Source organism: Paralichthys olivaceus, chromosome 9 (assembly GCF_024713975.1).
Source record: "Paralichthys olivaceus isolate ysfri-2021 chromosome 9, ASM2471397v2, whole genome shotgun sequence".
NCBI classification, from domain to species: Eukaryota; Metazoa; Chordata; class Actinopteri; order Pleuronectiformes; family Paralichthyidae; genus Paralichthys; species Paralichthys olivaceus.
Genome location: NC_091101.1, coordinates 11,699,436 through 11,725,345, shown reverse-complemented (window position 1 = coordinate 11,725,345; position 25,910 = coordinate 11,699,436). Strand labels below are relative to the sequence as shown.

At 41.1% G+C, this 25,910-nt stretch overlaps 3 protein-coding genes and 1 pseudogene across 5 annotated transcripts; 3 read left to right on the top strand and 1 right to left on the bottom strand.

Moving 5' to 3' along the window:
- Positions 1-37: 37 nt before the first annotated feature.
- Positions 38-4,163, top strand: LOC109628184 (transforming growth factor beta activator LRRC33-like). 2 transcript variants are annotated; one of them, XM_020085168.2, is made up of 2 exons: positions 38-341; positions 527-4,163. In XM_020085168.2, exons 1-2 carry the CDS (start codon positions 252-254, stop codon positions 2,393-2,395), a joined length of 1,959 nt encoding a protein of 652 aa, XP_019940727.2. In that variant the 5' UTR covers positions 38-251; the 3' UTR covers positions 2,396-4,163. The 2 variants fall into 2 exon arrangements, with proteins under 2 accessions (XP_019940727.2, XP_019940720.2); XM_020085161.2 differs by having other exon boundaries at positions 521-4,163.
- A 1,309-nt stretch (positions 4,164-5,472) lies between these two features.
- On the top strand, positions 5,473-15,411 carry LOC109628178 (uncharacterized; annotated as a pseudogene).
- Positions 15,412-16,071: 660 nt separating this feature from the next.
- On the top strand, positions 16,072-19,231 carry LOC109626734 (gap junction alpha-3 protein-like). Of its 2 annotated transcripts, XM_020082911.2 has the most exons (3): positions 16,073-16,467; positions 16,843-17,083; positions 17,233-19,231. In XM_020082911.2, the coding sequence occupies exon 3, from the start codon at positions 17,257-17,259 to the stop codon at positions 18,340-18,342; it is 1,086 nt and encodes a 361-aa protein (XP_019938470.1). In that variant the 5' UTR covers positions 16,073-16,467; positions 16,843-17,083; positions 17,233-17,256; the 3' UTR covers positions 18,343-19,231. The 2 variants fall into 2 exon arrangements, with proteins under 2 accessions (XP_019938542.1, XP_019938470.1); XM_020082983.2 differs by lacking the exon at positions 16,843-17,083 and having other exon boundaries at positions 16,072-16,467.
- A 3,333-nt stretch (positions 19,232-22,564) lies between these two features.
- Positions 22,565-25,378, bottom strand: vma21 (vacuolar ATPase assembly factor VMA21). Its single transcript, XM_020105136.2, has 3 exons — positions 25,186-25,378; positions 24,818-24,927; positions 22,565-23,662 (listed from the first exon to the last, which is right to left on the bottom strand). Exons 1-3 carry the CDS (start codon positions 25,245-25,247, stop codon positions 23,523-23,525), a joined length of 312 nt encoding a protein of 103 aa, XP_019960695.1. The 5' UTR covers positions 25,248-25,378; the 3' UTR covers positions 22,565-23,522.
- Positions 25,379-25,910: the final 532 nt, after the last annotated feature.

The window sequence follows — 25,910 nt, the reverse complement described above, 5'->3', positions numbered from 1 at the left end:
ACTTTTGTCTGAAAAATGTCTGTGCCTAAATTTGAGGGCTGTTTTCTAAAGCTTGATAGAAAATAATGTATCAGGGGTCAAGCCTTTATTGTCTAAATATAGTATCCACAGTGTTTATCTGGTGTCCACAGATGTTTTCCCTCTCCTTTTTTTATGAAGCATGGCTATAAAGGGTGTGTGTGAGCGTGCATTAAGCTCTGACAGTGATACTGTACAGTTTCAACAGCAACAGAAGCAGCAGCAGAGGGAGAATGGTCAGACATATGTTCTCTAATCTCCTGCTCCTCTGGTCACTCAGCCATGACATTTATATAACTGGACTGACATATGATGATCCAAAGGTAGGCTCAAGATGAGTCATTTAAATACTAAATGTGAAATAATGATTGCAATTGTTTTATTTATTCCACAAAGCTACACTTTAACTATGTTTTTAAGATCTGAGGAAATGTTAAGATTGTTTGACTTTGGTTTCCATGGTTCACTCCTTGATTATGATTAATGTTCCTTTCATTTCAAGGAGCAGTCCTGGAACAACCAGAACCTTGACTCTGTCCCTCAGGATTTGGATGTAAGACTTAGAAAACTCGACCTGTCCAATAACTTCATCAGACAGTTGCACACACTTGTTTTGCCGGGCTTGGAGCAGCTGGACCTGAGCTCCAACCAGCTGGATCTCATCTCCGAGGGGGCTTTTGAAAACTTGGCTCGACTTGAAGAGTTGAATTTGTCCAGAAATGCGCTGAACAACAACCTTGGCAGCAACAGCAAAGCCTTCCAATCCATCACTAGACTGAAGAGTTTGGACATATCCATGAATGGCCTGAGCGATGATGCAGCGGAGCAGTACCTTCGAAACAAATCATCTCTTAATCAACTTAAGATGACTGGTAACGCTCTAACAAGACTTTCACACAGCTTGTTCGAGGAGAGTAAAGGTTTGAGGGCCATTACTATCGATGACAATCTGATATCAGTGATAGAACAGGGAACATTCGAACCATTGAGCCAATTAGAGATGCTTAACTTGGCCAAAAATAACCTTGCACACATCTGTGATTTTAAATTGCATCAAGTTAAATATCTTAATCTTAGTCGAAATTCAATGGAGTTTTTTGTCACGCATGAGGATGACCGGTCGTATGAGCTTGAAATTCTTGATTTGAGTTTCAACAAACTCCTTTACTTCCCGATCGTTCCCAAGATAAACAGTTTGAAGTATCTTCATTTACAGAATAACATGGTTGGGGCCTTAAATTCAGAGGCTACGATTGTATCAGAGGCCAATTCTCTTTATAGTGAGATTATGAATGAGAAAATTGTTAGAAAAAATTACCTCCACTCATTCTGGAGGCAGATGCCACTGATTTATCTTGATCTGAGCTATAACCACTTCAGGTCTTTCCCGCTGGAGACTTTGAGCCTTCTCTCTTCTTTAGAAACCCTGAATTTCAGCTACAACTGTCTGCAAAACATTATCTGGAATATTAGAAATTATAGTGAGTCAGGAAACCGGCGGCAGCTGTTCTTTTCATCTTTAAAGCTCCTCGATCTGCAAAGTAATGGGCTTGTGCATATCTCCCCGCTCTTTCTCAGTGCGCTCACACAAATTGATACATTAAATCTGCAAGATAATTCTGTGCAGCTTTGTGCTCTTATGGACTATTTAGGAAGCTCTGAGTCAACACAACAAATAAATCTCAACACATCCTGTGTTGCCTTCGAGCAGGTAGGAACTCTTAAACACCTCAATCTTAAAGAGAACAATATACAAATGCTCCATCCAAACACGTTTCAGGGAACCGCTTTGGTTTCCCTCAACCTCGCGAAGAATCCTCACATGGTCATGCACGTGAGCGCGCTCGACGATGTGGAGAAAACTCTTCGCTCCTTGGTAATCAGTGAAACCAACATGACCAGCTCGGATCTGTCTTTACCCTGTATGCCCGCGTTAACTCAGCTGAACATATCGAACAACTACCTCGATGTTATACCCAGCGGTCTGCGCTGCTCCCCCCTGAGAGAAATGGACATTAGAAATAATCGTTTTGTGTCATTAAACTATTCTCTGATTCATGCTTTATCTGCGCACCTCAATGTTGTGTATATAAGTGGAAATTATTTCAACTGCTGTGACAGTAAATGGCTGAAAACCCTGAATGAGCTGAAAATAAACCTGCCTGACATCACTGACACTGAATGCTTTTCAGGTGACAGTAGAGTTAAGATGATGGATTACCTGAAAAGGTCCTCTGTGTATTGTGTGTTTCCTAAAACACAGGGAGTTCATGGAGGACAAATGCTCATTATTGCTTCATTTGTATTCGTAATAATAATGGTGGCCATAGTATTTACCAGGAAGCTGCTTTCCACAGAAAGATCATTTATAGTGTGATATCTCTTGTCTTTTTTGTACATATTCCATATGGATTACATGAAGTAAGCAAACTAAACAGTCGAAACTGGGCAGCAAACTTAAAGCAAGTGAAGCATAATTCCTGTGGGTTTCATTTGCATGACGCATTTACAGAAGTGTGGCTTAATGGCAGTTTGGCCTGTAAAAAGCCAACAGATGCTGTTGAGTGAACGCTGTAACCGCTTCACTATCAGACACGTGCATCTATTCTCACTCGATTCGAGCTTTCTCTTGTGACTCAACTTCCCATAACTCGTTTGTCAGACATGCATCCCGCTGTGTGACCCGCTAAGATGTTGTGATTGAAATTGGCTTTATCGACTCCCAAGCCGTTTGGTCTGCAGCGTGTGCCAAATCACTAATCAGACAGAGAACTTTTTGCCCATCTTTCTTTGGGAAATGTTTGTTTGTAACTGAAAAGTTTAACCTTGGCTCAAATTTCTATGACGTCCGTGAAGTCTTGCACAACATTACCAGAATCAAGACTGACCACCTCAAAAACATAACACGTCAATAAGAAACTTTGTAAGAGGTTCTGTGTAAACATATGTATATATACTGTATATATAAAATATACATTTTTAATATGTATCTCCATCTGCAATGCAATGTGTTTTCTAATCTGTAGCTTATGTGGCCTTGATCCTGGGAGACTGTTATCAATGTAGTGGTAAATGTGGCAACATTTATACTGCACATGATAAACATGCTGTACGTAATAACCAGAAAATGTTGCCAATCTTCATTTTAGAAGATGAATCCACCCATTTCTTAACCTGCAAAGCAAATCACTGGGTTCCAAGACGAAAAACCTCACTGTCTATGGATTTCTGCTTTTAGTTCTCATTTAATAAATGTGACAGAACCTGTAATCTCCACTACTTTATGAAAATAAGTCCCCTCTATGTCACACTTAATCATCAACATGAGGTTAAACTAAGAACACGTGAACACACTTAATTTGATCCCACACGGCTGCTCCACAGACAATAGGGAGAGGTGAATGTCTGGTAAAACAAAAATGAGTAAAAGCCTCATGACATGCTGCTGTTTAAATGTGAAATGAAAAGATATCAGAGAAAGATTTTATTACAGTCTGAGTAAGTAGCTTCGGGTGCCATAGGGAGGAAAGACTGCTGCAGGATATCCTGTTGAGCAATTACCTTCTGACTCATCCTTCTGCTTTACACTGATGCAAAGCGCAGTTTTTTGCAATACTTATGCCCAGCACCACTGTGTCCAGTGACTCAAGGCAGGCATGTGATCCCAGCATGCGTATCACAACAGCCAGAACGCCTATCAATCTTGCTGTTGAGCAATGTAACTTTAGGAAATTTCTCTGTCGCCCCACCCACAAGATTTAGGTACCAGATCAAGTAGCAGCTTGACAAGTTCAAACAAAGAGCACTCGGAGAAAAGAACACTGTGTGTATAGTATTAGGTGTAAAACCATTGGAATGCAGGTAGCAAATTGTATTCATTCTTCTTCTTGGCGGTTAATGGTAGCTGGTATTTAGATATCAGCAGCAGCTTGTTTGCTAGCACATCGAAAGCGTGTATCACTGTCAGTCTCCCCCTCCAGGGCAACTGTATTTCCAGTAAGCAAGTTATCCGTGCCCATTTCAACCTGATGCTATAAAAATATCTCTTTAGAAAGATAATATTATCTTGCATCTGTGCCATCTTGTTTAGCACATATTGTACATATTGTTTGATCCAGAATAAAATCCTTTGTGTTTGCTCGAAACTCTTTTATTAATACAATGACTTTTTTCTGCACCAGTTTACAGTTGTTCTCTATGTTCTATTTAGAAAATATGCTGAGCTGGATCTTTAGTTTTATTGTGCTGCCTCTCCCAATATACTATTGCAATAAAATGTTGACTCACTTAAAACACATATGTTTACATGGTCTACACAGTATAGAAATAGAAATGCAACTTATTTGAATTATCCAGTCCACACTATTAGTCATACAGGGTCTGATTTTACTATAGGACTTACGACAGGAAAGCTACTGAGCTGCAACACATTCATATGGAATTCCTCATTTCGATGTAGGATTATTGAAGCCTATATTTGCAGTGAAGCTGTATTTTGTAGGGAAAATGTGCTTTATAACAAGAACAGGGTTTTGGGGCCCCCTGTCCCTATCAGGCCCCTGAGGCCTGTGTCCTATAGTAATCCATCCATGACCACAGGGGTCCCTGACTGCATTATTGTAAGAATTAGGCCTAATTTGCAGTGTGAATTTTCGGATAATTAGGACACGATGTTCTACATTCTAGGAGCACTGTCATGTAGATGTCCTTATCTCTGACTTTCCTTCGTATTTTCTCTCCAGCTCAGAACCGACACTCAGATTTGTGCCTAAATTATTCTCCTGACAGTCAAGCAGCAGGACACTGCATCCTGGAGAGGTCACCCTGCAAAATGTCCATTAAGGCAGTCAGGTGAGAGACATCCAGCAAGTCATATGGTGACAGATAAGCTAAATAACAATATGACAGAATGTTAGGTCCACTGAAAGGGAAAAGGGATTTAAAGAAAAACTGGAATATTAGGAGAACTAAGTCGTAATATTTTTTTCCTTTTTTAACATTAAATTACGAATTTAATCTTGAAATAGTGTGACTTTTTTCTAGTTGAAATTTCAGCTCTGTTCTCCTAATTGTAAAACTTTATTCTTGTAACAGTACAACTTTATTCTCTTAATAGTACAACTTTATTCTTGTAACAGTATGACTTAATTTTTTTGTAATATTTACTTTTTATTTGTTAATCTTGTTCTCGTTAAATTACAACTTAACTCTTGTAATATTATGAATTGTATTCTAGCCAATGTAAGACTTTATTCTCATAATATTGCAACTTTATTCTGTAAATATTAGGACACTGCTCTGTGAATCTATTGTCGTCCTGATATTTTGTCATTGAGGAAAGAGACAGACATTACAATAAACATTACAATAAACATTAAAATAAACATTACAATAAACATTACAATAAACATTATAATAAACATTATAATAAACAGTCCAGTGGCCCCTCGTCCTCCACCAGCGGCTGAAGAAGGAGCAGGAACCCGCTCTCCGACGACAGAAAGAACCCGGAGAGGTCAAGACGACGAGGAGAGTTTGTTCCTGCGCTGCGGGAACTCTTCAGACCCAGAAACATCGAACTGTGGCTTTGAAATACAATATTAGCGTGTTAGCGCGTTAGCTAGCTCACGTTAGCCGGAGGACCGCGCGCAGAGATCTGTCCCTGAACACCATGACTCCTCCTCAGCAGCAGCTCGAGCTCCGACAGCCTCGCTCCCCCATCATCACACAGAAGGTACAGTTGATCTACAAACTGTTTCTGCTGGAACAAGCCAGGAGGACGCTGGAGGAAGAGCTGAGCAGCGTCACCAACAAGGTAAAGCGATCAGAAGTTTGACTTTAGAGTTTAGGTAAGCATTAGCTGTGGATTAGCTCTTGGTTAGCATTACCTGTGGATTAGCTCAGTTAGCGAACAGGCTCACATGGTCCAACTTGCAGCTCCACGTAAAATATGTTAAACGCTGGATTAGACAGAGGTGCTAACATTTACTGACTGCAATTTCTCAAATCAAATGATAAGTGTTTATTTCATAAATGTTCAGAAATCGGTGGAAAAAAACAGTTTCTTTGAGCTCAACTATTCAATGCAAAAAAACCCCCACAAATGTCAGAAATATTAAACCAGTCAAGGTGATTATTAAATTCTCAAGTGATTAGTTTTCTGTACATCGAGTAATGGGCTAATATTTGATTTACTTAAATATACTTATGTTTGTTTCACTTTCTGTCAGGCCTATGACGATGTCCAAGGTTTCTTGAATCCATCTTCTCCCACCAGTATGTTCAGTGATGTCGCTGATGCTATGGATGCTAAATGTCGAGCTATGGACAAGCTCACAGCTTTATTAAAGGATCTCATAGGTGGTAAGTCCAGAATAAGTTATATGATCTTAGCTGCCAGTCTGTCATTCTAGATGTCCATGTTCAAGATGAAGTTTGCATGATTGTGATTCAGGGAAAGATTTTTTGTGTCCATAACAAAACATCTCCCCTTGCTGCTTCTGTCAACGTTACAGAGCCGCGTGATTGTGTTCAGCCCGCTGTCACAATCGGAGAGAGAACAAACCGGTTACAGCCACTCGGAGACAAGGGGGTCCTGATGACAGATGTTCTCAAGTTTGGGCCCATGTTACAGAACGTGCTCCTGGCAAGCTCCATAGCGAAAGCAGTCCAGGTGGTTGGAGGCACACTGTCCCTTCAGCAGCTGAAACATTTCCTCATCTCCCAGCCTGCAGTGGCCCGGGAGGATGACATGATTTACAGCATCTCTAGTGGCTGCAACAGCGCCATTCAGACCACGAGCTCGTCCTGTAATTTAAAGGGTGAAGAAAAAGAACAAGCTGTTACTTATGAGGAGAAAAGCCAACCAGATGATGCGATTCTGCCACCTGCCATTATTCAGAGCCCAAAGATTCATGCAGAGAGACCACCACCACCACTACTACCTCCAATACAAGCTGTATTTCCAGAAATCAGCAAACCAACACCCATGAAAATGACACAACTAATTAAGTGGGGATGGGAGGACAATGTCCAGGTGCAACACCAAAAACAAACATCCTCTCAGCTGCAGCACTTCCTCAGGGCCAAAGCCAAAAACTCCAGTGCACTGGAGGTCACAGTCATGAAGTGGAATGAAAGTATCTACGCCTCAAGTTCACCACAGTCAACATCGCCTACCATCAAAACACAAAGCTACCAATTCAGAAATGTTGTGACAGACAATCTTGTCGAAGCTCTAGCCCCGAAAACATTTTGTGCAGACATTGAAAATCAAGCCCCTGTCTTCAGAGTAAAACGAATGGAATCGAGCGGCTCTCTGACCTACACTTGTGTGATTGCCACAAAGACGGAACTGTGGGATATTGGAGACATCTTCACAGAGGTGCAACAAGCACATTCTGATGGCAGCCCAGAGAAAAAAGAAGGCTGCCAAAATATAACTGCTCAAGTGGAGAACTCTTGTATAAACATCCAGTGGAAAACCCAAACACTCCAGTGCACAGAACCTGAAAGACAGAACAATTCCGCTGGCGCAGAAACACCGGCTATCAACAGTGTTATTATTCCCGAGTTCCAGATCCGGAAGTTTGAAGAGACCGAAGTTGTGGTGTCTCATATTATCAGCCCAGGCAACTTCTACATCCAGCATGCAGACTCCCTCTCGAAGCTGCAGGCCCCTGTTACAGAGTAAGTCGTTCAGCATGGATTCTAATCTCTTGACTGCTTTTTCTCAGCTTTTTCGCAACCCTCACTGGTTCCGTGATCACATTTACAGGACCTACAGGGCCACTTGTTCCTTTTTTTCATTACAGTTTTCTTTGTAGATTTTTTTTTTCCATTTTAATAATCCACATGTTTCTGGTTGTCATTATTTTTCTCTCATTTGCAGCAGCTGGAAAGCCAGTAGTTCATATGCCGAGCAGAACTGCATTCCAGACATTGGAACCCAAGTAATGGGTTGGTTCCCTAAGCGAGAACAATGGTGCAGGGCTCAGGTGACAAAGATATGTGGAGTAAGTGGAGGTAGGTTCAGTTTTTGTATTTGGAATGGATTTGCAAATGCATACCTCTAGATGGTAGCAGTGTTGCTTTGACTGAATAGAGCCACTTGGAAATTATATGCTGTGCATTTAACCTGCTTTTCTCTCTATGTTGTGGATGTAAGATAATAACTCCACTGATGGTGCCAGGGGTGAGACTTCCATCAACGTGGAGGTGAAGAGGCTGGACCACGGTGACACTGCCTGCCTCTCACTGTGGAACATAAAGGATCTGACCCCAGAAATGGCGGCTCTTCCATTTCAGGCTTTACAGGTCTCGCTTGCAAATGTAAGCTGATCCCTGATCATGTTTGCTGCGTAATTTTCTGTGTGTATTCAAACTAGCACAAATCTCTCATTTATGAACATGTTAGGATTTTCAACAACAGGCGTGTAGATTATCCTTCAGGATTTGCATTGATGGAAATGGTTAATACACAGCGCTGTGTGAGTCTAGACTCATTCATTGGCGTTTGTCCACATGATTAGTCACAGCCTTATCTATTGCACAGCGATAAAGGAAATGAATTATCTCAGTTCATGGTATTTTGGGCCTTGTTTCCTGCTGCCCCCCCAGGTGATGCCTGTGAATGGGAGGGACTGGTCTGAAGAGGCAGTGGGCTGGTTCAAAGTGATGGTGCACAACAGGACACTTTATGCCCGACTCTACCCGCAGGGGCCCAAAGTTACAGTCGAGCTGTTTCTGGAAAAGGGCAAGCTCGGAGCAATGAGGTACTTCACAATGAAACACAATCAGTTTAATTGTGACTTGTACATTTAGAGTTACAGAATTGTAAATGGAAAAAAAATGATAATCACCAAGATTTATTAATGGATCTAATCTTGTTTGTTGCAACAAACAAGATTATTTTATTTTACTGGGTATCACAGTTCAGAGACTGCAATTCTATGAATCAAGTTGTCTACTGTGTGACCGGTTGGCCATTTTGTAGTGTGTGTATTTTTGTATATGTTAATTATAACTGATTATATTTATTTGTTGGTTGTAGGAGAAGTGCGTCATTGTCTCTGAGACTGGCTCAAAATGGACATGCAAAACACAGCAAATTGAAGAATGTGGGTCTCATGAAAAGTAAGTGGAGTTACAGTGTGGATAATTTTTACCTTAAATTATACATCTAGGTGACAGTATAACTTTTGTGTGAGCAGAGCAGCACATTCCATTTCATTCAAAATCTTTCTTTTTTACATTTTTAGGCACTTTTAAACAAAAACTGGGAAAACAGGATTCTGACTGGGAGAAATACCTCATCTCCTGCTATACTCAAAGTAAGAAGTTACTGTGAGCAGGGAGCGCTGGTCGTCTCTGTCTCACAAGCAGCCCGTGTTTTTGCTGCAGAGATACTTGAGACATGTAATCCTTCTTAAACATCAGATTTAAGTGTCATCGAATTTTTATTGACCATGTGTGTAAAAGACTTTAAGGAAACATTTGACAAGCTGCTGTTATTGGTACTTTGCAGTAAAAAGCTAATTTGAGGATATTTAATTTAAGTGAAAAAAGGCATTGACCAGATCAGTACACATTAAGTAGCATGTATCTGCTTTCTTGTGTGTTAGGTTTTCTATAGCAATTCATACAGTATAAGTTACAAAACTAAGTCAAGTGGATGTGAGTGTAAAGCTCTGTTATATTTTTGAACTTATATTTCTGTTCTGGTATTTTCTATACTTTTTATCAATTATTTAAAAGACAACAGATCCCCAGTTTTCTATCCTCTAAAATAGGAATTTATAAATATTTTCTTCTATGTATGCAGACATGGGTACCAAAACGTGGTGCGTAGGTTGTAGTTTGAAAATGTCGTCCCTCTTTTTAGACGTAGTTTTGTACTTAAATCTAGGAAATGTGTCTCAGGTCCTGATTTATTCCAGCTACAAGACAATGCCAGTTAACTCTGTTCACTCAGATCACCCTGCCCCTCGGATTTCCTTTTTTTTTTATGATAATCATTATTATAGCCATCCTTTCTTTGGTTAATATTGAGTTCATTGCAAATATGTTATTTGTAAATATATACATAAATATATGTATTTCTGCGGCTGTAATAAAGTGTTATCTCTATTTGCATAGCCCCATGTCTCTCTATTCTATGTAGAGAAGTGTATCATGGAGAGAATATAAATGAGGGTTAGTTCATTCAAAGAATTACCAGGCCACGCAAACGCTCCCACTAGATCTGTCAGAAGTGACGCAGAAGCACTCATGGCACAGTGAGCCGCTTTAGTTCATCTGATAGTACATGACAAACGACCACATTGTGTTTTCACTTGCATTCAGATTGTTGTCACTGTAAAGAATTGTTTCTACTGCTGCAGGGAGGAGTTTGATCAGAGCAAACAGTGAGTCTCGATTAAAAAGAGTAATTATTTTACATCAGTAGATTATCTCTGTTTACATTGGTACTGTGGGCGTTTGCACTGAGTTTGCATCCATCATTGTTCATTTGCTGATTTGTTACAATTTATTGTTTTGGCTCATTCATGGGCAGACTTGCATTTCACAGCAGAGACAACTGCTACCTAACTCAAATGGATATTTGTTTTACTGTGTCCCACTTTGCATATCACTAAATATGTCAAATGCTCACAAAAGGATATTATCAAAAGACTGGAGGCAAATCTAATACAACTGTACTTATTGGTCAAAAGTAATTTAGGCCAAGATAATTTAAAAGGAATGTACTTGGCCCACGTTGGTCACAAAAAGTGGTACTTCAAGGTTTTTCAATTCAATATACAGATTGATAGTTGATGTATTTAGAGTTTGATAGGACATTGTTTGATGGCTTCACTTTTGCATGCCCAGTTTTTACAAGTACAGACATCTGAAAACAAGAGTAGAAAGGGTTTGAATGAAATGTTGTTTGAAATAACTCCTGTCATTAAGTCTATCTTTTCTTTTTCAGCTCCATTAGTGTGCAGCAGCTCATATATTTTCTGGATTAATCTGAGAACCTGTGAATGACTGCGTGCTCTCAATGACAGTGGCTCAGGTCAAAAGCTTTGTTCACTCCCCTGCTCTGCCAAGCACAATAAAAAATGTGGCAGGCTGAGGCCTTTTGTGTCCACACAGATTCCTTCTTTTGCCCGGGGTGGGCGGAAATCGAGGCGTTTGATCTGAATTCTAAAGAGTCTTGTTGCAGCCCAATAAAGGCCGCCATTGTATGTAAATGGTCTACATAAGAGCATATGACTGCTACGGTGCAGGGCAGTGGCTAGTGGCGGAGGAATGATTAGCATTTTCCAAACGCATGGTGTTCTCGGTCCAGCCTTTTGGCTTTCTAAAAAACACAATATTTTCATTCATTTCCACCTGATTTGTACACATCTTTGTGTACCACCACAGCTGAAGGTAAAATAAATGTTCTCATTTTACTGTGTTCTACTAACGTTCAGTGAAGTGAGGTCAGATTGTTTTGACAGTTAATGATGACGTGTCCCTTACACTGAGCAAAGACATGACATGTCATTATAATTAGGATTACCCTTTAGAGTGGTATTAGGAGTTTGATCGCTCTGTTCAGTATGTATCAGGAACTCTGTTGCTGTTCTTGTAAACAATGAGATCTCACATTATGAGTTGGATGTCTTGCTGGTTTCCCTGGAGAAATTTGCTGGCACTTTGTCAGTCTGTCTGCAACTGGGCTGTAGGTCAGTTTGGGAGAACAGTATTAATATGGTATGAGTGGACCACGTGGCTCGGCGAATGTTTCGCAATTGGCTTTGACCTGCTGCGTCCTGTGACGGGGCACGGCGGTAGGCCATCGCCCCTGCTTTTATACAGCCAACCGTACCTACTTGGCATTTCTTGTCAGTTGTTCCTAATTCTGCCAAATCCAGCTTGATGCTCAGGCCGCACCTCAAGATGGTCATCTTCGGACCCGGCGCTGCTTACGCCGCTTGCACTGCAGGCTGAGCCTGGTAAACCTCAAAACATTAATGTTACAACATTTAAATATTTGCTAAATGATCAAGTTGTCTGGATGTTCATAGCCAAGTCATTGAAAAGTAGCCATTCCAACAATGTGACTTTCTGCAAATATTAACGGATAAAATGTTTGGTTTTTCTTTAATCTGATGAAGTTAATTCTTCTGAGATTTTTTAGTTGCTAGAATGGTTGATTTCCTTATTTCTATGTAACCTAAACTGAATATTTGTCCTTCTTCAGACCTGGAGTCGAAAATGAACTGGGGAACCTTTTATGCCGTGATCAGCGGCGTAAACAGGCACTCTACCGGCATCGGACGCATTTGGCTGTCGGTCATCTTCATCTTCCGTATCCTGGTCCTGGTTGTCGCTGCGGAGAGTGTTTGGGGAGATGAGAAGTCAGGCTTCACTTGCAACACCCAGCAGCCTGGCTGCAACAGCGTGTGTTACGACCAGTTCTTTCCCATCTCGCACATTCGCCTGTGGGCACTCCAGCTCATCCTGGTCTCCACCCCTGCGCTGCTAGTGGCCATGCATGTGGCCCACAGACGCCACATCAACAAGAAGATCCTGAAGAGGACGGGCCGCTGCAGCCCCAAGGAGCTAGAGCAAGTCAAGAATCAGAAGTTTGAGATCACCGGAGCTCTGTGGTGGACTTACATGATCAGTATTATCTTCAGGATCATCTTCGAGGTGGCTTTTCTTTACATCTTCTACCTGATCTACCCTGGCTTTAAGATGGTGCGTTTAGTGAAGTGTGACTCATACCCTTGCCCCAACACGGTGGACTGTTTTGTCTCCAGGCCAACAGAAAAGACGATATTCACCGTGTTCATGCTGGCAGTGTCTGGGGTGTGCGTGCTGCTTAATCTGGCCGAGGTGGTGTACCTCGTAGGCAGGGCCTGCAAACGGTGCTTTGGCAGCTCTGAGGATGAGTCCAAAGCAGCTTGGATCAGTCAAAGATTGTCATCTTACAGGCAAAATGAAATCAATCAGCTGATAGCAGACCACTCTCTGAAGTCTAAGTTCACTGTGACCAAAAAGAGCCCGAGTGAGAAGGCTGAGAGGTGCTCTGCTTTCTGAGACTCTGCCTTTCCTTCTCCCTTTAAACTAACCAACAGTAATCACACATGTCCAATGGAGCATGGTGTTCTGCATTACTGTCACATACACTGTATATTTGATCATCTGCATCCACATTTATTTATGTATTGTATCATTCCTACAGTTTTACTGACACAAGCGTTAGTTGCTGTTAGAACTTGTCTAAACTACTTGGAGCCAGAAGGGAAGGTTAAAGGACAATACCAATGTTTTTGCATGTTCTAGCTGACTTTCTACAAATCAAACACGTTGACATCATAGTCGGCCATTTACCAAAGCTTACCCTGATTTGTTAGGTTTTTGTCCGTTTTTTTTTTTTCTGCCTTCGCAGCAGCTTAAATTCATCTCATTAAGAAAAGCTGCCAAGTTGCCAAGGTGGAGTGATTGCTTGAGCTAAACAAACCATGACCACGAGGATCATGCTTCCATTTATTTTGTCAAAGTTGCATTGTTGTTGCGTGACAGCTCACACAAACCCCACAGGTGTGTCATGTTTGTGTCCTGGTTAGACGCCCAAAGTTGCTGCCAAAATAGCTGCATTTATGAGCTATGACATGGGGAAATCAAACCCAGAAGACAAACACCAGGCATGAAATAGATGTGAGTAGTTTTACATGAATATTTATTTTTTTGCAAAATGTTGCTGTTTGGGAACACACTCCAGTTTAGGGATATCGGTTTCACACAGATGCACCATCCAACAGATTTTTCTAATTCTTCCATGCGATTAAGCTGCTGAAACAATTAAGTTTTGACGACCAAAAAGATATATTAACTATCTTCTTTAAGTTATTTATAGAGTTTAAAAACGTACTACAAATTGAAAGGGAATGAGTGGCTCCCTGGAGAGCACAAAACAAATACTTGAAACTTGCTTTTGTTTGCTCTGCAATGATGTTTGTTGCCTGATTTCTAGTAATTAAGACAGACTGTGCAAAAAAAAAACCTTGGTATTGTTTTCAAACAGAAGCAGAGGCTACTGTTAAGATTACAATGCTGGATAGGAAGGTCAACTTTTTCATTTAGATTAACAAAATGTATTATTCTACTATGCCTCATATTAACTCCAGTCAAAGCTCATGTGAAAAGCATTGAAGAGAAAACTATTTATGTGAATGACTTGTTTGAACAGTATCGTAACTTGAGCTCAGTGGTGGAATTCTTTTTTTTTTTTATTATTATTTATTTATTTTTTAATATTTTTATTAGGAGTTAAGGCACAGTAGAACAGGAATCAATGTCAAATTTACATTGAGTATCACATAATCTCTGTATGACAATTAACAATGTATAGATATTGACACCATAAAAAATACTGTGCATCACGATGGGTTAAGAGTAAGATATATAGTGGTGGAATTCTTGAATTAAAGTGCCAAACTCACCTTGAGAAAATGATTAATGACTAAAAACCTACAGTTGGTGCTAGAAAACCAAAGATATGAATATTGTCAGATCATGGAAAACTGCCATTTGATTTTGCATCATCAATGTAAAAGGAGAGAAAATTAATTTGAAACATTTTTACATCATGACTTTGTAACACTGATGTTTTGAGTACGTAAGTCAAGTTGGGTCAATAAACCTTCATCCTGGATATATAAATATATATTTATATATATGTACTGTTTAAAAATATGTTAAATTGATAAAAACAGCCATTATAATTATTTATTATGCCTTTTCTGCTGGGTCAGTCACTGTAGGAATCCGGAACAGTCCACTACTGTACATGTTTTTTCACTTTACAATAGATTTAGATTTTGTATGCAGTTGTCCATTCTACCCGCTGGCTTCATCGCCGCTTCTATTTTAAGTTATTTTTCCAGTTGGCTCTGATAAATGTTTGAGGTTGACCTACTTTTTAAAACAGAGACCATCACTCTGACAGTTGGCAACTGCTTTTTTTAATGTTACCCTGCATAGTATATTATACAGCATCGCTCTGCTCCTGAAAATTTAATATCCCATACGCTGGTATGTCATGAAGTTAACCTGTTTTATGTACATTATAATGCATCCAGAAAACCCTCATGTTAATATTTGTAAATGCACATATCAGTTTACATCCCGGTAAACAAACCAGATACATTATACAATGGGTTGGAACTATATACCGTGTGTACATAATGTAATATAAAGAAATAAATTGATAATTTGACAAATTCACATCCTGTAACTGATTTTGTTTTTACAGCAAGTTTCTGTCAAATGTGTTGTAAAGAACTGATAAAAATGTCTGTCAATATTCTTAACAGAATGGTCCTCTTCACTCATAAATATCAGTCCCCTACACATGCCTGACTTTTTTTTTTCATCAAGATCCATGTATTGTATCAACAAAAACTTCCCCAAAACACGCCCTGTCTCGCAGAGTTAATTAAAATGAAAAAAAAGTTCCTGGATCTGCTCCTGGTCCAGATCTGCACCAACATTTGATGGGTTCTTTCCTGACACATCACAACCCTGTAAAGTTATATGTATATATATATATATATATGTGGTAATCTGTTCAGTAGTTTTTGTTTAATTCTCCAAACAAAAGACAACAGTCCCTCTAAATTCAATCAAGCCTCGTAGCTGATCCAACATGGAAATACAGATCATGAAATTATAATCTCCATTGTGCAAGAAGAAGCTGCATGATTTCCTCGAAAATGTACGTAAAAAAGAAATAAAAAAGTAAACACCCTATGCATGATGGTCAAGAAAGTGAAAAAAAAAAATCCTGGATCCGCCCCTTTAACGGAAGCCATGCTGAAATTGATGTGTCTTAATTCCACATCTTCCACACACCGCTCATTTCTTTAACCCTCTCTTCCCGTCACTGATTTCAAACTAGCAGATGCAAATAGCTGCTCATCTCCAAATCATACCCTGCCCCCTGTGCACCCCCACCCCATCCCCCATGATAGGAGAGACCCTCGTGCTATATTTAGGCCCTGCACTTGTGTCCAGAAAAACTTACCAGACACAGCCATTGGCCATCTGCCGTGTCGCTCACTCGAGTAGAGCGACTTAATAGTTTATGTTAGCGAGTTGGGCCTGCGCCAAATTTAACCACGAGAAGTGTGTCTGGGTGCAGACATGGTTGAGAGTGCATCCAGCGGGGCTACGTGTGTTGTGGTCAGTGGAAGACCTCGGGGCCTGGATCCTGATTCCTGAAGACTTGAGTCAGTGGGCTGTTAGCTTGTGGCTGTGACCAGCAGGAGTCCACGTTTTCCTTTCCATTCAAGGGCATTGCTGGGGGCCCGAACACCAGTTTTTTGGGCCTGTCAGTGAAGCGGCGCGGCCTCATGGACCCTCACAGGCACGTAATGCTTCACCACACGGGATGTGTAAGCTGACGAGGTGGGTTTGACCGGCAGATCTTCTGTGTGAATGTTTTCAGGAGATAAAGTTAAACATAAACTTAAGGAGCATGTTGTGTCCAAAGGCTGTAGCTTGTTTCATCAAATTCATATTCTTTGTCACAGAGGATTACAAAGTTAGAGAGGTTTACCATTGAAAGAAGACTGGATCTAAATCTTTAGCAGCTCAGTTCACCTGCACACTAACGCAGTTATCAGAATGTATTGTCCCACGAGGTATCATTCACTGTACAGTACATCCGTCAGCCGCCGAATATATTTTTAAAACAATGTGTCACAGGGGCTGAGAGTCCCAGCATTACTCAACTGTTTCTGAATCACACTTCCACCACTTCTGCCCGGTGTTTGATTTCAGTTTGTGTGGATCATGTTGCCGTGGCTCGGGTCATGAAGGCCAGGAGCCTCAGACTCATGACTGGAACCCACTGCCCCTGTCCGCACTTGCCAAATATATACGCTCCTAAAGTAAATATAATCCTCTCTGAGTCCACGTGGAAAAGGCCACTACCTGCTCGGCAGCAGAGTCCCCCGGCTGTGCAGTCGATTAGTCGCTTGGCTCCTAAGAGACTAATTTGGCCGGAGCTCTGCTGAACTTGGTAAGAGATTCTATAGAGGAAATGGTGCTGAGGGCTGAGATTGACTTTTACCTCTAAATGAGTTTAATGTTGGTGATGGAATGGATTAACCTTTTATACAAGTCAAGAATCACATGAAGTGTTTGACCTCTTCTTCGATGCATCTATAGGCGCAGGTCTGAGCTCACACAGCCATGGGGGACTGGAACCTGCTGGCAAAGCTCCTGGAAAAAGCCCAGGAGCACTCCACCGTGGTGGGGAAAGTGTGGCTCACCGTCCTCTTCATCTTCCGCATCCTGATCCTCAGCGCAGCGACAGAGAAGGTGTGGGGCGACGAGCTGTCGGGCTTCACCTGTGACACCAAGCAGCCCGGTTGCGAGAACGTGTGCTACGACATCACTTTCCCCATCTCCCACGTCCGCTTTTGGGTGCTGCAGATCATCTTCGTGTCCACGCCCACGCTGATCTACCTGGGACACATCCTCCATCTAGTGCGGATGGAGGACAAGCAGAAAGAGAAGGAGAAAGAGAGGGAGAGGGCACAAGCTCAACACCGAGACAACCAGGCCCTCATTGTGGAAGTTCATCACAAAAAGGCTCTGGTGAAGGACAAGGAGGGCAGAGTGCGCCTGCAGGGGGAGCTTTTGCGCACATATGTTTTTAATGTGATCTTTAAAACCCTGTTTGAGGTGGGCTTCATTGTGGCTCAGTATCTCTTGTACGGCTTTGAACTGAAGCCCATGTACACATGTGACAGACCACCCTGCCCCAATGTGGTGAACTGCTATATATCCCGGCCCACTGAGAAAACCATCTTCATCATCTTCATGCTGGCGGTGGCCAGTTTGTCTCTGTTCCTTAACCTCATAGAAATGTACCACCTGGGCTTCACCAAGTGCCGCCAGGGCATCACATTCAGGAGAAATAGACTGGCTGGGAGAAGCTCCAAAGAGCCCAGCAACACCGCTGTGCCCTTTGCGCCGAGTTACGACGACTACTTCCACCAAGTCCAGCCTTCCTACCCTCCAGTGCCCGGCTACAACCTCTCCCCTCTGTCCGAGGGCACAGACTCGTCCTTCCACCCCTACCACAGCAAGGCTGCTTACAAACAGAATAAGGACAACTTAGCGGTGGAGAGGAGCAGCAGCAAGCCAGAGGAATGTGACCTGAAAGGAAAGAAGGGAGCGGGATCAGCCCCTGGGTCACCTACGCAGGCCAGACCGGGCCGCAGTGCCAAACACAGCAACAGCAAGACTAGAATAGACGATCTGAAGATATGAGGAGGTTTATGTTTCTCTGAGGGGTCTTAAAATGTTGTGAGAGGATCATATGTTGTGTGGACACATTCATACATGTCGGACTGGCTTCCCTCTTTAAGATGGCACAGGTTTGACTCATTCCAGCTTCTTGAGGGGAGTGACATTTACTGGGCACACAAAGAAGCTGTGATGTGGCTCAACAAAAACATTTCTATATGAACCTAGACCTATTTTTTCTGCCCCATAACCATTTGCTGTTTTTGTTTTCTTTCCTTTGGAAAAACTTGATTGCATTTAGATTGTTGCATAAACAAAGCCCTAATTTCAGTCAGTATGCATTAAATATTCTTGTTTAATTAATTTGGCTTGTGCAACATTTTTCCACTATTCGCTATTATCACTGAGATAAAAAAATACCTTCTGCTCAGTTTTTTACTGCAAGCTTATCTTATTTTTCATTGTGTGATGAACGTGCCCAAAACCTCGGGAACAGAATCCAGGACAGAAACTTGTTCGGCACTAACCTGACTTCATTTTTAATGAAATCAGATAGGGCACATTTAACTTCCTTTTACTCTTCTGAAGTCACCATCCAGCAGCGTTCACTTGCTGCAACTTGTGTGAGTGAAAAGTGAAAAGTTGTGCAATACCTGACAACAACACATTGGACACTGGAGTCACTGTAAACTAATTCCGGGACGTGCCTCAGAAGAAATTGCACTGGTCTCAGGAGTTCCCACATTTGTACTGTCTCCTTTTATAGCGGCAGCCAGCAAATACATAATTATAAGCACATTGTCTTGTTTATCCTTGTTTAAATCTACATTTGTGTCGTTAGTTGTCTATAAAGCACTTGGCGACAACTTTGTTTGTAAAAGTATTTGAAATAAACCTGTCTTAAATTTGCAAAGATAGCAGTGCATTTGTAAAAAAAAAAAAAAAAAAAGGGTGGGGGCGGAATTTCACTGGAATATGTGTCACAACTCTGATTTTATTTTCCTGAGAATAAGAAGTATTTTAGGATTAACTCAGAAGGAGAAATTATCTGTATTACTAGTATTATTCTACTGGTATTAATACTGCATTTAATATTCACACAAAGCAGCTTCAACAGCCAGCAGCTGCTTTTTAAGAGTGAAACTGTTAATTTACTGCACAGAAACACTTCAACCAGTTCAAAATCTGACCAGCTTGAGACGAGTGACGTCTTTCCTGTCTACATATGTCACACACACACACAAACACACACGGCTCATACTCTTCTGTGCCAGGAAAGCAAAGCACACTGTTATGGAAACCTTGAAATTAATGACATGGCATGTTAATGATGAGGGAGCTCTTTCATATCTTTGGACCGGTATGTTCTTGATTTCCTGTAAATGTATGGGAAGAGCAAATATGATTTTTTTTACTTTTTTTTTTTTTTACTTTAATGTATTAAAAACAAAAGGGTTCAGTTTGTTTCAGCTGCAGTGTGTTGATGCGTTGCGACAGGATCGAGTGTAGTCTGGACACACTGTGCTTGATGTCGGTGTGTTGTGGTGCCAAAGACAATATGTTTTAAATCTCCAACATGTCAGTTGAGAAAATAAATAATCGCCCAAGCAGACAGAACAGTCAGGATTGTTATTTGTTACGTATATTACGTATATGTTATTTGAGACAAAGATTATATGTGTTTTAGAAATGCTGACAGATGAATAGATATGAGTTATGAGTATAGATTGATTTCCAGGACTTGAAATGAAATGAAATCCTTCTAGTGTAAGGCCAAGATTTCAAACTGGGCTTGCATCATGGATTCGGTCCGTTATAGAACACATACTGTGTTAGAAATACTCAGTTTGCCAGCACCATGATCACCTGCCACTCCTGCATAATACAAACGCAGTGATTTCAACACTTTCTATGAAAGGAGCTGTACACAGACAAAATGACGCACTTTAGGTCATTAATAACCTAAAGTGCGTAAAGAGCTGCAAAAGATGCTGGACCCTAATTTAAACCTTAATACAGTCCATCACACTGACACTTGCATATTTGCACACAGTGGAAGTGATTACTAATACTGCAGCAAACATAACAAAATGATGTTCCAGCCATTGTTTATTTTTACACCAAGATCTGTCACGTTATTTGGAATAATGCGTCACACGTGTCACTTTGATGTCGCTCTGCTTGTTTGTTAAGATGCAGACTGCCCACTGACTCCAGATATATAGTTACCTTCACCAAGGAGGTTATATTTTCACCACTTATTTAAAAAATATTATTAAAGTAACTGACACATGTGAGTGTGTTAGATTTGGTGCAGCTTGAGAGCCATTCTGGTTTTTTTTTTGTCAAATACAAATGAGGGGTACATCAATTCTTCAAGTGTTCTAAATGGATCTTCCAAATTATTTTTATTTCAATTAGGAACTCCAACAAATCAAATCAAATAGATGAACAGTACACGGACAGAGAATGTCAGCAGTACTTTAAGAGATACTTCAAAATCTCCTGCACAGGAATGATACACACTGATATATTGTCACCATTTTAAAAAGCACATGATGTGTGTTTGGGAGACAAGTGACACCTCAGCACTGTTATTTTTTCCAGAGCTGAACTCAGTGATCATCTTCTCTGAGTTCCAGCCCAGACTCACACAATAAAGCTCAGCCTCTGTGGATGTAATTTAATGTGTCCAGATGAGTTATTCCATCACTTTATTCACTTTGTTCCCTGTGGAGTGATGCTTCATGTTATTTTCCCACCAGCTAAAGCAAAGTACTCTACTGCCCTCTCCCTTCGCTTTGACTCAAACACTGAGTCAATGATGCTCATCTGAGGGGTGGGGGTGCATCTGCTAGGCACGCCACCTGCTGGTGAAAGGAAATGCAATGAGAGACACTTTGACATTTTGCAATGCCATTTTTATTTGAATCTCAATCTTACTACTAAAAAACACTAGCTTACTTTACTTTTCTTTACCGAGTGGATTTCAAGTCAGGTTTCGTTTCAGGACACTAAGAATAAAATCATCCAGGAGCATTGCAGCAGTGTTCATTTAATCCCTGACTCAAGTTAAAGTGTTCAGCGTCCACCGGCCTGTTTTCATCACACTGACACTATGTGCCCAACCTGCTAATGTGTGATAAATGACAAAGAGCCAGGAGCGAAGCATGCCCTTGCACCAACTCAGTGATGCTGTGGGGGCGAGCTTATGAAATATCAGCCGAAAGGGAAACAAGGGTGGGATGGGGGGGGATTTCTGACGTTTGCTGACTGAATCAGTCTGACTGCTCGCAGGCCTGTCACCTCATCACCAAACACCAGCCTTGTTAAAACTCCATGCAGACTGCAGCAGTCCTGCACCACACTCGGCAGAACGCCTTCAGTGTGGGTGCTGCTCAGTGGGAAACTGGAGCCTCACAACAGCACAGAGGGAAACAAACAGAAATCAGCTGCTGACACGGTTTGTGAGGCAGAGATGGTCGTTACGGCTGCGGGCATCTGCCACTTCTCCTCTCTGCCTCCATACCGTGCTGTCCGTGGGCTAGAGCTGACTGTTTGCTGCCATCATGTGACAGCGGAGACCCTCTGCAGAAGTTAGTGAGGTCTCTCAATCTGTCATCTCAGCAGACTAGCTGTCGTTATGGTGACCGGATTGATTCTACTCACTTTAATCTCTTTTTCCAGGCCGAGAGTTAAAATAAGGACAATCAATTTAAGAGTGAAGTCTTTTTTTTTCTTTCCAGTCCATATCAAATATTTGCCACATTATGTACAGTGTGATTTGAAAGAGGATGAGTGAAGTGATTGATTTTGAGTTTTCTTCATAGCATTTTGTCAAAGTGTCTAAATAAATGAATGTGCATGTTGTTCACACATGGATCTCCCATGGTTTGGCAAACACACCAGATGGTGAGGGAAGTCTTGTCCTCTTGTGTGATTTATAACACAAACCTCATTTTAAATTTGATATTTTTCAACCTAGATTTCATCATTGGACCTTCTCGAACATGAAAATGCTGATCTGAGTATATTTCTCATAACCACATTTAAAGTCACTAGATTCAGATTTGTATTTTGCACACACTCAGACATTAGTCATGGCTGGAATGTGTTTCATTGAAACCTACATGAACTCCTCTCTGTGAAATCAACTCAAGTGTTGAAAAAAACATCCAATCTCGCAATGTTAAATTAAGTGAAAGTAATAGAGTAATTTTGACCCATGGAAAAAAATCTCAGAAAATAATTAGCATTTTGCTTTAATGAGACAACAGGAGGAAGCTTTTGATTTATGTGAAACAACAAAAATATTACATTTATTTTTTCACATTTATCTAAGTGATATTCTCATCCCAATCACACTGACTTCTTTGACATCTAGACCCTCAAACATCTTCAATACAAACACTCATTTAAATACAGTCTGATCTTGCAATAAATCCCTGACTCAAAGTTCCAAAAATATCATTTCACTACAGTACAAACATTAAAAGAGAAAGAAAACAACAAACACTTTTATGAGGACAAACAGATGATTCAGATTATTTTAAGGACAAGACATCATGAGGAGTTTGTTCCAAAACACAGCATCGAGTTTAAGCTCACTATGGGATTATGTTGAAGTTAAGAGTCGTCTTTAAATGGATGCAGATCAGAACTGAAATTCGAGGACAGACTTATTCATTCAGTGGCACAGATTTTCACAGAATGGATGTTTTGGAGTTTTTTGAATCAAATCCTTTATACACACACATTACAAGTACATAATGTGTGTGTGCGTGTGTGTACATGCATCATCAAAAGCCCAAGATGTTCTCCAACATGACAAACTCTTTACAGCACTAAGCCAAATGGCAGCTTATAAGAAAACCTCTTTAAAAAAATATGGGCTGGCCTCTGTCAACAAAAGTAAAATTTCCATTGAACAAACCGTCAAAAAGCTGAACTAACGAGGCTGCTGGAAAACAAAATACACAACCAACAGCCTCCACTCGCCTGTGCCCGGGAATACACAGCAGATTGGTGCCTTAACCTCAGGTTAAAGCCTGAGCTCAAACCTGAGCCCCGACTGTCAGGCTGGTCGATGTTGTCATGTTTCGTGTTGGAGCCCAGAGCGCAGGAGGGGAGAGGGAGGACGGGGGGGCTGTGAAATTCCACGTCTATCCGTCTCCTCCGGTCTTACCAGCTCATGAGGACATGCCTTAATCGTGTTTGCCCTTCCCTTTAGGTGTGCCTTCGTTCCAGGCCACATAAACAAACAAAGCCAAAACCACATGCACAGCGAGCACAGCAACAATGGCTGCGTAGAAGTAGCTGTCGGAGCTTGACATCTTCATGGAACCTGGGAAAGGAGGGAAAGAAGAGGCAACACTGACTGTCAACAGCTGCGTGGTGTGTGAAAAGTCATTTGTCCAAATCAGATTTCATGGGTCAGTGACAGATTGTAAACTTTTGCTTTAAAAATGTAGTCCCATGATAGGCAACTGTATCTTAAAGCTGCTGTTGAAAAGGGGCTGCAATTATTATTCTCATCAATGATTAATCTGCTGATTATGTTCTCAATGATTTGATTAGTTGTTTTTTTCTATAGTGTAAAAAATATTGCAATAATAATGACAAAAATGAAAATAATACTTGAACACTTCCTAAAATGTCTGATTTTGTCTGATAAACCGTCCCAATAGAGACCCAAGTCAATATATTATATTTACCATCATGTATAACAAAGAAAAGCAAAACAAAACGTTCTAATTTAACAAGCTGGATGTTGGAAACTTTCCTTTTGAGATTGTGGCCATAAAGGAATGAACATGTTCAGTAACAATGCTCAGAACTATAAATAAGGTGCTAGCTGTGTTGGTTGGTAAATGTTTTTGGAACATTTATAGGGATATTTTAAACCAATATAACAGAGTCAACTAAATGGGGGAATAATTTACAATAATGTCAGATTTTTTATTTATTTATCATTAACTTACATATTAACAAGAATATAAACAAATATATTCTAACTGGGTTTAAAAACTGTAATAAATAATCAGTAAACCATCAAATATCCGGATTATTGATATATAAATGAAGTAATTTCTAAGTTAACTGCTCGGACAAATCAAGACTCAAGTTTTTTTTTAACCAGGACTCTGGGAAAACAGCTTTTCTCCACTGCTTTTGAGTAATTTATAGGCCACATAATTAATCCATTAATTTGGGAAGTCCTCTGCAGTTTCATCTTTAGTCGCAGCCCTAATGACATTTTCTGCAATATTAATTTCAGCATTGGGCTGAAAGAAATGATCTAGTATCAGTCAGGATCTGGTGATAATCGAACTTTTGATGTGGAACAAAGACAAGTGTGAGGAGAAGGTGAGGAGAAGGTGAGGAGGCCAAGTGTGTGGCAGCATCCTCTTTTCATCCCCATCACCAGTGAGACTAAAGAGGCACCAGGAGACACAGGGCTGGCCTGCGAACACAAACACGCCAGTGTTCCGGAGCTCACCCTCGAAGATGAACGCCTTTGATGCGAAGTACAGTCCGATGGGTAACGTGACCATGAGGATGGTGAAGAACAGCAGAGTCTTGAGGGCTGACACCAGGGAGCTCTCATTTCTGCGGAGGGGAACAAGTTCAGGAGTGAGTCAGGGTGAAACAGCGGGACCCCGGTCCACTGATGTGGGGATGAGTCCCGTGGTGATGGACGGTGTTGTGTTTGAGGATGACGCCACATTAAACAAAGGTCTGCGGTAAACTCTGGTTACACACACGCGCGCGCGCGCGCACACGCACACACACACACACACAGATGGATAACAGGCTAGGCTAGGCTAATGCTAGCTGCTAGTGTACAGGAGCGGAGCGCTTTCTTACCCTCTTGAATATGGCGGCGGTCCGGCTGCGGCGTCGGGAGCTGCTCTGACAGAAGCGTCCATGTCTGTGCTGATCGGAGGCTGGTTACTGATGTGAGTGAATACAACAGGCTGAGTCTGTGTTTGCGTGTAGCCCTGTTTCTGTTGTCACTGTTCAAATCCCTACTTCCCTGTTCAGTCACGGGACCGTCACGTGAGGGGTTGTAGTCTCGCGAGATCTGACCCGGAAGTCTCTGCCTGTGCTGCAGAAATACAACTTTATTATTATTTCAGTATTAAACCCGAGATCGAGCGTTAAATTACACGTGTCGTTTGTTTGTGAGGTTTCTCGTCTTTTATCATCAGTGTGGAACAAAACGTGAAAATACCTGTAAGATTTATTTACAATTAAAAGTAGGTCTATACAGCAGCTATGATAGTTCCATGCTGCTCACACATGTGATGCTTCAGTAGTCATCATCTAATAATGTAGGTAATAATAATATATCAGTCAGAGGGACCAAAATAGGAATTTACTTTCATGAATAATGAAACTTTAATATTTTTGCTTTAATGCTTTAACTACGTGCATCAAACTTCCTTTTACTGAGGTAACACTTCAGCAGAGCGCTACTGCGAGGTTGCTGACAAGCTGCCGAAAGCCTGTGCATATCTCCCCCTGTACTCGCCTCCCTCCACTGGCTCCCTGTTCATTTTTAAATTGTACTTTATATTTATAAAGCTCTT